The sequence below is a fragment of the Cherax quadricarinatus genome, chromosome 10, assembly GCF_038502225.1.
Source record: "Cherax quadricarinatus isolate ZL_2023a chromosome 10, ASM3850222v1, whole genome shotgun sequence".
Classification (NCBI taxonomy): Eukaryota; Metazoa; Arthropoda; class Malacostraca; order Decapoda; family Parastacidae; genus Cherax; species Cherax quadricarinatus.
In genome coordinates, this window is record NC_091301.1 from 5,454,476 (window position 1) to 5,467,057 (window position 12,582).

General features: G+C 38.1%; 1 protein-coding gene across 9 annotated transcripts in view; it reads left to right on the forward strand.

Annotated features, from left to right (window-relative positions):
* Nucleotides 1-12,582, forward strand: part of LOC128687900 (calcium uptake protein 1 homolog, mitochondrial) — a 116,597-nt gene that overhangs the window by 43,261 nt on the left and 60,754 nt on the right. For 8 of the 9 annotated variants that reach the window (XM_070083559.1, XM_070083561.1, XM_053775479.2 and 5 more), the window contains one exon: nt 8,088-8,125. The exons of the other annotated variant lie outside the window; for it this stretch is intronic. In XM_070083559.1, coding sequence (XP_069939660.1) covers nt 8,088-8,125 — 38 coding nt within the window. The remainder of the gene's footprint in view (nt 1-8,087; nt 8,126-12,582) is intronic. 9 annotated transcript variants of the gene reach the window in all.

Below are 12,582 nucleotides of genomic sequence, written 5' to 3' on the forward strand. Positions count from 1 at the left end.
TCTTCATCCCCTAACCCTCGCGAATGTTGAGGGAGACCTGTACTAAGTGGTCCTCGATTTTTTTCCTAGTACGCACACTGAGTGCACAGACCCATTCTTTCATGTCTAGGCAACTCAGGCCTATCGCATCAAATTTGAAGGAATGAAAAATAAAACATTGTTCTACATTCGGAGCCCACCGCACATGAACGTAAATCTATGTGTGGACAGTTTAAGGGTTAATCTCTAAAAAATGTATTTTTTTGTCAATACGTATTTTTGAGTGTCTGGAACGGATTTTTTTTTTTTTTTAACAAGTTGGCCGTCTCCCACTGAGGCAGGGTGACCCAAAAAGAAAGAAAATCCCCAAAAGGAAAATACTTTCATCATCATTCAACACTTTCACCTCACATAATCACTGTTTTTGCAGAGGTGCCCAGAACACAACAGTTTAGAAGCATATACGTATAAAGATACACAACATGTCCCTCCAAACTGCCAATATCTCAAACCCCTCCTTTAAAGAGCAGGCATTGTACTTCCCATTTCCAGTACTCAAGTCCAGCTGTGTAAAAATTAAAGGTTTCCCTGAATCCCTTCACTAAATATTACCCTGCTCACACTCCAACAGCTCATCAGGTCCCAATACCATTCGTCTCCATTCACTCCTATCTAACACACTCACGCATGCTTGTATTTACATTAATTCTTAGGGGAATAATTATTTCGGTTATCATCCATTTCAGTTTTAGGCCGGCTTTCTGGAACATATCACGGCCGATAACCAAGGGTCCACTGGACTTTCCATTCTGAAACCAATCAAAATCATCTCTATTTCTGTAATATATCTTCTATTCTATCAAATGAAACCATAAAACTGAGAATACAACCATAAGAAAATACGTACACTGCAGTCACTGTTTACACCAAAAACACGGTCGCAGTTTTTTCTCGTTATGCACTGTGTGCTGCTGGACTTTTTTTTTATATAGTGCACACTTACCACACAGACACATACTGTCATATCTAGGCCCAAATTTATCAGTCGCAGCTTATCTGAGCGAGCTGAGCTTATGACATCATACTATGGGACCGACACTGTGGCTTCAGAGCTGTGATACAGTGGGACTGACAATGTAAGGGTTAATAAAGTTAACCAGTTTGACTTACACAAGAAAGTTCATCACTGCCGCTTCCAAAGTGAAGAGCTGAAATTTACAACTCGACATCTTCACTTACACGTAGCCTAAACCACTTCATCAGAACTTGATCTAGTTCTGAACTTTTTCCTTCATTCATTGTTTTTCTTTTGCACATTTGTTTCTTTGAGTAATTGTTAGGAAAGAAACCAAGCAATTTTTCTTTCTGTTTCTTTGTCATAAACTGTCGAAGAGTCAGTACTGTATAATTCACACAAACTTCTCACAGACACGCCGCTGTCAACTTTTTTCAGAAGTTCAACCTTATTTTTTATGGACAACGTTTGGTGTTTGTGCTTTACACAATGAGAAGCATTTCCTTTATTCATTGGAATCATGGTTGGGGTTAAAGTGAGCAGATTGTAGTAATAAATGGGGAAAAACAAATTGGAATGGCTAACCAGTGTTTGCAAGTGACACCAACAGTGTTTATGCAGCAAGTAGCAGCAGGTTGGTGAGGTGATCCACAAAATTTTAAATTACGCTAGCCAAAATTAGTGCCAGATTAGTGATTACCGGATCAGTGATGGCCGACCTGCACTTGTATGGAATGCCCTTTTCATTTTTTGTTTATAGATTTTTTTAAATTTTTGCCCAACCTGTGTATGAAGGATATCTTTGGCATTTGTTGTGGTTAAAACAGTGTGTGGATAAAACTAAGCTGTCTCTTGCTTCAAGGGGGCTTCTATGCTATGACTATTAAAGGCATATATGCACAGTCTTAAACTTCAAAAATTAAAAAAAAAAATATTACTGATGTTTATAATTAAATTTATGCTTCAGCTTCTTTTCTGCAAATTTTTCATGAATGGTGCTGAAAATTTGATCTCGGATGTGAATCTCTGCTCCCCAAATGAGCTAGTGTGGTGAATCAAAGGCATCTTAGTTTAGTGACAGAATATATATTGTTATGCCATATGTCATATGAGTGGCAGTTGCTGACATGCATAGGTAGAAATAATAGCTGATTCAAACAAAAATAGAGACAAAAAAAAATTATTTATAAAAGTGGCCAAATCATCAATTTCATGTAAGTAAATACTAGTGAGAGTATCACAATCAACTTTAACTGAACTGGAAACCAAGAGGAATGAAGATGCCTGTAAAATGTCTGACAAGCACATACACAGTTATAAAAGCAAGCAAAGCCCTTGCCTTGATCAAGTACAGTGGAGCCCCGCTTAACGATCACCTCCCAATGCGACCAATTATGTAAGTGTATTTATGTAAGTGCGTTTGTACGTGTATGTTTGGGGGTCTGAAATGGACTAATCTACTTCACAATATTCCTTATGGGAACAAATTCGGTCAGTACTGGCACCTGAACATACTTCTGGAGTGAGAAAATATCGTTAACCGGGGGTCCACTGTATTTCTTAGCATAACTGAACAGACGATTTTAATTGACTACAGTGGAATAGTGCAGGAAAAATGTGCGTGTTTTGTGTATTAATCATAAAAGAGCAGTGTTAAAAATATGGTGTTGCATTTAAGGAGGCAGTGCAGAGCTAAGAAGAAAACGTATGAAAAGAAGATCCATCCCTCTTAAGTACTGAGAACATTTTTAAATACTTTGCATTCATGAGGATTTTGACACCCCAGGTATTAATAAGGCTAATGTAAGTAGAAATACAGTGTCTCTCTTACTAACACAGATAATATTTATCTGGAGTTACAGTATTAAGATCACCTGTTGTTATCTTCACTGATGAGGGAATACATTGCCATATTCTTGTGCAGTTTGCTCCCAAATGTAGTTTTATATTGCTTAGAGGATAGGAAAATCCTTATATGAATGGTGTGTTTCTTTGGTGTTAAGAGGCAACAGTTAAAATGGGAAACTGAAGGTGTTATATGTCAGCTGTGCAAATATCCCATAATGTTGAATTTTTATCATGTTATTGTATTGAACATAGATTGGCACTGTACAGGCATGCTCTCAAAAAGTACACAAGATTATTAATTTACAAAAGTATAATATGCTAGTCAAACCCTGTTAATCCAAAACTTTTAGTCTACCAAGAACAGAGCAAAAAAAAAAAAATGAGTTCCAGAATGTTTTAGTTAATTATGTGTTTGCCTAAATTTTTCAAATGAAATGTGTGCCAGTTTTACCCTAGACTATAATCATTATAGTTATAGTCGTATTTGTAACTATATACAGGTCTCCCTCAACATTAACGTTTTCAACTTTCACGGGCTTCACACATTCGCGAATTCCCAACCGCCAAATTCCCAGCCACCAAATTCCCAGCCGCCAAATCATATTTAAGTTTCCCGCCACCTGCGAGTCCCTACTACCCTCCCTCCGACCCCCGCAACTGGCAGCCAGCCCTCCCACCACTCAGTGTGGTGAGTGTTTTGTTTGTTCATTATTTGCTATTAAACTACAGTATAAATAATGTAAACCCATTCATGACTGCATATTGGATTGGCTATTCGGATTGGTATTAGACGGTGACATCATGTGTTTACTCTTGAACACTGCAAAGAATTAAACATTTCTGCTACAGCTAATAATAACAATAGTAATAATAATAATAATAATAATAAATATGATATAATTGAAGAAGGAAATTGTACAAAAATACGAGGGAGTGGTTGACACATCGTCAGTGTGACTTTGTTTATGCTGGAGTGAAAATTAGTCTCCCTGCTCTTCCAAACATTTCACAGTAATTCATTGTGTTTGGTGCTTGTAGATTGAGTGTGACTGGAGTGGTAGAGGCAGTGATTGAGGCAATGGTATTTAATAACATACATGTTAATAATAATACATGTTATTAATTCTTTCTTCTTTCAACACACCGGCCGTATCCCACCGAGGCAGGGTGGCCCAAAAAGAAAAACAAGTTTCTCCTTTTACTAGCATCTTGCCCCCGACATTTTAGTTGCCTCTTACAACACTGATCGCTTACGGAGGAAGAATTCTGTTCCACTTCCCCATGGAGATAAGAGGAAATAAACAAGAATAAGAACTAGAAAGAAAATAGAAGAAAACCCAGAGGGGTGTGTATATATGTGCTTGTACATGTATGTGTAGTGTGACCTAAGTGTAAGTAGAAGTAGCAAGACGTACCTGAAATCTTGCATGTTCATGAGACAGAAAAAAGGACACCAGCAATCCTACCATCATGTAAAACAATTACAGGCTTTCGTTTTACACTCACTTGGCAGGACGGTAGTACCTCCCTGGGCGGTTGCTGTCTACCAACCTACTACCTATAACATGTTATTAATAATATGTACTATTATTATTTATAACATATATGTTATTAAATATATACATGTTAATAATAATACATGTTATTAATAATAACATGTACTATTATTATTTATAACATATATGTTATTAAATACCACTGCCTCAACAGCTGAATTATTGTGAAATGTTTGGAAGAGCAGGGAGACTAATGTTCACTCCAGCATAAACAAAGTCACACTGACGATGTGTCAACCACTCCCTCGTATTTTTGTACAATTTCCTTCTTCAATTATATCGTATTATTATTATTATTATTATTATTATTATTATTATTATTATTATTATTACTATTGTTATTATTAGCAATAGCAGAAATGTCGATTCTTTGCTGTGTTCAAGAGTAAACACATGATGTCACCGTCTAATACCTTTCCTAATAGCCATTCCAATATGCAATCATGAATGGGTTTACATTATTTATTCTGTAGTTTAATAGCAAATAATGAACAAACAAAACACTCACCACACTGAGTGGTGGGAGGGCTGGCTGCCAGTTGCGGGGGTCGGAGGGAGGGTAGTAGGGGCTCGCAGTGGTGGAGTCTGTGGTATTTAATAACATACATGTTATTAAATAACATACATTATTAAAGCATAATATGTATATATTTAGTACAATTTACAACATTTTCATGTATTTTATGATTATTCATGGTTCAACAAGTTAAGGAAGCAGTATTGTAATATATTTCCCTACAATATATTGGGGCACCAAACATTCATGGTTTTTCAACATTCGCGAGGCTCTTGATCCCCTAACCCTCGCGAATGTTGAGGGAGACCTGTACAAGAATACAGAATGTAATTTTGAGTAATAGAAAAATTACAGTACTTTTTGTGAAGAATTACTTGAACCATGTTAGGAATAGCTGCCTCTATATAACCTCAGTAATGTCAGTGTGTATGAGTGACTCCTTATTGTTCTGCCCAGTTTTTGTACTTTTGGTTACCTTTATGTGTATGCACACTAGAGCTCCTTCAGCCATGTAATTTATTAGTATTAAATAGTTTTAGTCCTATTTTCAGTCTGCCTGAAATGCTGTGTATAATAATGTTTTTTCAATTAAAGTAAAACACAGATTCTAATAACAGTACAGTATTTTAACAGAGGAATGGACCACACTTATATGGTTGTGAAACATGGACTTTAAACATTGTAGCAAGGAGGAGGCTGAAGGAGTGAAGATGTCATATTTAATGGGGCTGTGTAGTGTGACTATTATGCAGAAATTTCAGAGCATAGAAATTAGACGAAGGTGTGGGGTAATGAAAAAGCACAATTCAGAGGATTGAGGAGGGGTTGTTGAGTTTGGGTACTTAGAGGGAATGGAGAAGATCAAGAGGGCATATAAATCAGAAGTGGAAGGAAGAGGAATAAAGGTAGACTAGGAAAGAATTGGAGGGAGGGAGATAAGGTTTTGAAGTCTAGGGGCCTGAGTATCCAGCATGAACGTACATGTATATGTGTGCATATTTATATATTTTTTCAACAAACCGGCCGTATCCCATTGAGGCAGGGTGACCTAAAATGAAAAATGAAAAGTTTTTCTTTTCAAATTTAGTAATTTATACAGGAGAAGAGGTTGCTAGCCCCTTGCTCCCGGCATTTTAGTCACCTCTTACGACTTGCATGGCTTACAGAGGAGGAATTCTGTTCCACTTCCCCATGGAGATAAGAGGAAATAAAGAAGAAAAAGAACTAGTAAGAAAATAGAAGAAAACCCAGATGGGTATTTATATATGCGTGTACATGCATGTGTAGTGTGACCTGAGTGCAAATAGAAGTAGCAAGATATACCTGGTATCCTGTGTGTTTATGAGACAGAAAAAAAAGACACCAGCAATCCTACCATCATAGAATTGGTGAAAGAAAAAAGGTGGGTGGTGCATCGAGATATCTGTGGAGACAAAGAACAATATCAATGGAGGGAAAGAGGGAATGTATGAGAGTTCAGTAGTACCAACACTCTTATATGGGTGTGAAGCATGAGTTGTTAATATTGCAGTGAGGAGGAGGCTGGAGGCAGTGATGTGTCTAAGGGCAATGTGGCATGAACAGTATGTAGATAATTCGTAGTGTGGAAATTAGGAAGATACATGGAACTACTAAAAGTATTATTCAAAAGGTTGAGGAGGGGTTTTTGAGGTGGTTTGGTCATTTAGAGAGGATGGAGCAAAATAGGATGACTTGGAGGGTGTATAGAGCTAAAGTGGAGGGGAGGAGGGGTTAGTGGTTGTCCTCGGAAAAGATGGAGGGAGAGGGTAAAAAACGGTTTTGTGTGGAAGGGGCTTGGACATACAGCAGGCATGTGTGAGCATGTTAGATATGAGTGAGTGGAGACGAATGGTTTTTGGGATGTGATGAGCTGTTGGAGTGTGAGCAGGGTAATATTTTGTGAAGGAATTCAAGGAACCCGGTTAGCCAGACATTAGTCCTGGAGGTTCGAAGTACAGTACCTGCACTTTAAAGGATGGGTTAAGGATATTTGCTGTTTAGAGTGACATCTAAACTGTCATATCTTCATGCCTCTGCAAAGACAGTGATTGTATGTGAATGATGGTGTAAGTGTTTTTCTTTTTTGGGCCACCCTGCTTCGGTGGGATACAGCCAGTGCATTGAAAGAAAGGTATTTTTTTAAACATACCGGCCGTCTCCCACCAAGGCAGGGTGACCCACAAAAGAAAAACACTTCCACCATCATTCACACATAATAACTGTCTTTGCAAAAGCATGCAGATATGATAGTTTAAGTGCCCCTCTAAACAGGAGATATCCCAAATCCCTCCTGTAGAGTGCAGGCATTGTACTTCACACCCCCAGGACTTAAGTCCAGCTAACCAGTTTCTTTAAATCTCTTCACAAAATATTACCCTGCTCATATTCGAACGGCTCGTCAAGTCCCAAAAATAATTAATTAGCTTCTACTCACTCCTATCTAACGCATGTTAGATAGGAGTCCTGCTGTATGTCCAAGCCTCTTGCACACAAAACCTCTTTTATTTATATATTTTTGTAACACACTGGCCATCTCCCACTGAGATAGGGTGATCTGAAAAAGAAACACTTCAACCATCACTCACACTATCACTGTCTTGACTGTCAGAGGTGTGCAGTTTATATTATGTTACCTTGGTGGGAGGCAACCAGTGTGTTAAAAGAAAAAGTTGTATCACATGCCTTACTCATCAAGTTGTTTATATTATATTCCATTAATATAATCATCCTTTAAAGTGTAGAATGAAACTTAAGTTGAATTGTTAAGTTGTTTGCATGGGTGTTGTGACTTGCTTGGTGCATGTGCTGAATGCTTACCTTGCCTCTCTTTCTCCCTGTGTTTGTTTTGGGGCACACCCTTACAGTTATTTGCTTGATCATTCATATTACCAGCCCTATTTTCTTTTTTAAAATGACAAGCTTAAAAATTTTGTCTGTCTTGCTGTTACAGATTAATTACAGTAACTGTCTGCATTATTGAGTGGAAATAAAATTCTAAAGATCCCACATTTTTTCAAATGATGTCATCTATATATTTTCAGATAAAAACAAATCTCAAGTACTTTATTGTAAGTAACTTAGATATGATTTTTTCTTGATTTTTTAATGTTATGTAGCTAATGCTTTTTAACACTTATATTATTTTTTTCAGGATTAGGTCTTGACCAGTTCAAGAAGTATGATCCAAAGGTAAGTTATTTTACAAGTGTACATTATAGTCATTGAAGATTTTACATTCATGTGGGAAATGTCTGTTTTGTTAAATTAACTATTTACAGAAAAAAGTTTTTGGAATCCAGTGTTTGACTTAAAGTTTAATTATGTCCTCACATAACATATAATTTATTACTAATTCTTAACACATTTAAATGGTTTCAGAGTTTTAATCTTATAATTTTTTTTTTCAACAAACTGGCCGTATCCCACCAAGGCAGGGTGGCCCAAAAAGAAAAACGAAAGCTTCTCTTTTTAAATTTAATAATATATACAGGAGAAGGAGTTACTAGTCCCTTGCTCCCGGCATTTTAGTCGCCTTTTATGACACGCATGGCTTACGGAGGAAGAATTCTGTTCCACTTCCCCATGGAGGTTGAAGTATCTGTGGAATATATATTAGTTTATCTATGGAGGGAAAAAATGTAAGCAAATGTACCAGAATGTAGTGGTACCAACACTTTTATATTGATGTGAATCATGAGTGTTGAATGCTGTGGTGAAAAGGCTAGAGGCAGTAGGGATGCCATGTTTGAGAGAATGTGTGGTGTGACTGTACATAGAATTTGAATCGTAGAAATTAAGAGATGATGTGAGGATGATCAAAGGTTTAATTCAAAGGGCTGAGGAGGGGTTGATGTGGTTTCGGTTTGTAGAGAGAATGGAAAGGGATAGGTTGACAAAGAGCATCCTTTTCTGGGTTAGAAGATGTGAGTGGTGAGTGGGTTGTTCCAGGAAAGGTTCAAAGGAAGAGGTACAAAAGGTTTCGAGTTTTAAGGGCTTGAGAATCCAGCAGACTTGTGAGAAAGTATTAGATTGGTGTGTAAGGATGGTACACAAATAACCCGCACATAAAAGAGAGAAGCTTACGACGACGTTTCGGTCCGACTTGGACCATTTACAAAGTCACACTAACCAGAAGTGGAGCAGGACGGCTATATATAGGCAGGAAGAGGTGGTGGTGGTAGTAGTAGTACTACTACTTGTACTACTACTACTACTACTACCACCACCTCTTCCTGCCTATATATAGCCGTCCTGCTCCACTTCTGGTTAGTATGACTTTGTAAATGGTCCAAGTCGGACCGAAACGTCGTCGTAAGCTTCTCTCTTTTATGTGCGGGTTATTTGTGTATCGTTCCAGTCACGGTATTGTGCCTTTTTTTGTTATTTATGTAAGGATGGTAATTTTTATGAAGGAGTTAAGAAAAACTGGCTAGCTGGACTTGAGCCCACCCCTTCTGCACCCTGAAGGAGGGGTGAGGATGCAGTCAGACAGTAATCCAGTTGTGATATTAGCACATTTCTGGAAAGGTGAGAATTGAGTGAGTGTCAGTGTGCTTTCCTCATGGGGTCACCCTGCCTTGTCGGGAAACATCCGTTGAGTTGATTTTTTGTGTATACATGTAGATGTATTTGTATATGTGGGAGATGGCTGGTATGTTAATATTAATAAATAAATATATTAAATATATTCTTTTTACATTTAGTAATCTATACAAGAGAAGGAGTTACTAACCTCTTGCTCCCAGGATTTATTTTGCCTCTTCCAACACACATGGCTTATGGAAGAAGGATTCTTTTTCACTTTCCCATGGAGATTTATTTATTAATTTTATACTAATACAAAAGGTGTAAGAGATACATTACAAGTACACAGTATGTAGAAATTTAAATAAAAATTGTAGAGCTCCTGGAGCTTCTTGGATGCCAGCCAGGAATGCAAGATGCAGCAGGCGTTTCCCCTGGCTTACCCCACTGGGGTGTTGGACTAGAAATGTGGTAGCCTTAGAGTCTCTGGTGGTTTCAGTAGGCCTGGAGCCCAACTCTGAGGAAACCCATGATAGCATGGTTTCCCCAGGTTCCAAGGGTCTCTGATCCTATTGGGACAAAATGATACTGGTGGGCCAAGTCTCAATACTTACTGAAATTGTATCCATTCCTATAATCAGTAACACCACCCTGCTGACCTTCACTAAGTAGAATATAGGTGTCTGCCTTCCCACACCAAGACAGGGTGATTCAGTTGCTGTCTTGTTAGAAATGTGGTGACATCTCATCAGATTACTTTCCAACTTTATCTTCCCCACCCCTCCTTCAGAGTGCAGGCACTGGCTTTTCCACCTCCAGGATTTGAGTCTGGCTAACCAGTTTCCCCAAATCCCTTAATTCCTTACCCCAACAGCATATCATGTATTAAACAACCACTTGTCTCCATTTACTCTAATCTAACACACTCACACAAGACTGCTGGAGGCTGAATCCCTTAGAATTAAAATTTTTAGCCTTCATTACTCTTTCTTTCAATTGTTCGGGGGAGACTTCTATTTTTCTTTGTCATCCCAACTTTCTCCATCCTTTCTGAATATCCAGACCATCTCAACAACCTCACTCTGTCTCTTATATATACATATGCAAAATAACCACAATGAAAGAACAGTGAAATTCCAATTGCTTTTGTGATTTCTCATATTATTCTCTCATAATGTAAGAAATCATGAATGGGCTTGGAATTTCACAATTTTTCATAGTGGTTATTTTGCATATTGTAATATCACCTGTTTACTGTGTTCTTATTGCATATATACATATATGAGAGTGAGAGAGAGATATTGCTCTTTAGATGACTCTCAGCTGCAACATCTCTGCCCTTCAGAGTGTAGGCACTGTACTTACTACCTTCCTGAATTCTTTCATAAATATTACCTGGCTCACATCCCAGTAACTTGTCATATTCCAAATAACACTTCTGCATTCCGTCCAACTCTTTCTGAGATGATCCTTAATCCTTCTCTTAGCTACCTTGGATTTATATGTATACCTTCATGGTTAATCTATTTGTTTCATACTTTTTAAATGACTAAACTATCTCAGCAACCCTTCCTCTGCCCTCTGACTTATACTGAACCTTGAATAACCCTCTTCACTATTTTCTAACTTATACATTCATTTTTTTTTTTTTTTTTTTTTTTTTTTTTTTTTTTTTTTTTTTTTTTTCAACAAGTCGGCCGTCTCCCACCGAGGCAGGGTGACCCAAAAAAGAAAGAAAATCCCCAAAAAGAAAATACTTTCATCATCATTCAACACTTTCACCACACTCGCACATTATCACTGTTTTTGCAGAGGTGCTCAGAATACAACAGTCTAGAAGCATAAACATATAAAGATACACAACATATCCCTCCAAACTGCCAATATCCCAAACCCCTCCTTTAAAGTGCAGGCATTGTACTTCCCATTTCCAGGACTCAAGTCCGACTATATGAAAATAACCGGTTTCCCTGAATCCCTTCACTAAATATTACCCTGCTCACACTCCAACAGATCGTCAGGTCCCAAGTACCATTCGTCTCCATTCACTCCTATCTAACACGCTCACGCACGCTTGCTGGAAGTCCAAGCCCCTTACCCACAAAACCTCCTTTACCCCCTCTCTCCAACCCTTTCGAGGACGACCCCTACCCCGCCTTCCTTCCCCTATAGATTTATATGCTTTCCATGTCATTCTACTGTGATCCATTCTCTCTAAATGACCAAACCACCTCAACAACCCCTCTTCTGCCCTCTGACTAATACTTTTATTAACTCCACACCTTCTCCTAATTTCCACACTCCGAATTTTCTGCATAATATTTACACCACACATTGCCCTTAAACAGGACATCTCCGCTGCCTCCAACCGTCTCCTCGCTGCTGCATTTACCACCCAAGCTTCACACCCATATAAGAGTGTTGGTACTACTATACTTTCATACATTCCCTTCTTTGCCTCCATAGATAACGTTTTTTGACTCCACATATACCTCAACGCACCACTCACCTTTTTTCCCTCATCAATTCTATGATTAACCTCATCCTTCATAAATCCATCCGCCGACACGTCAACTCCCAAGTATCTGAAAACATTCACTTCTTCCATACTCCTCCTCCCCAATTTGATATCCAATTTTTCTTTATCTAAATCATTTGACACCCTCATCACCTTACTCTTTTCTATGTTCACTTTCAACTTTCTACCTTTACACACATTCCCAAACTCATCCACTAACCTTTGCAATTTTTCTTTAGAATCTCCCATAAGCACAGTATCATCAGCAAAAAGTAACTGTGTCAATTCCCATTTTGAATTTGATTCCCCATAATTTAATCCCACCCCTCTCCCAAACACCCTAGCATTTACTTCCTTTACAACCCCATCTATAAATATATTAAACAACCATGGTGACATTACACATCCCTGTCTAAGACCTACTTTTACATTCATTACTCTGCATAATATTTGCTCCACATATTATCTCAGTCTTAACATCTCCACAACTGCAAGTTGCTACCTTCTTTACTTTTTGAAGTCTATGCTTCACAGTCATGGTGCATTCTTCCTTTTTGCTTCCACAGATGCCTCAACACTTCACCTACCTTTTTTTCACTCCTAG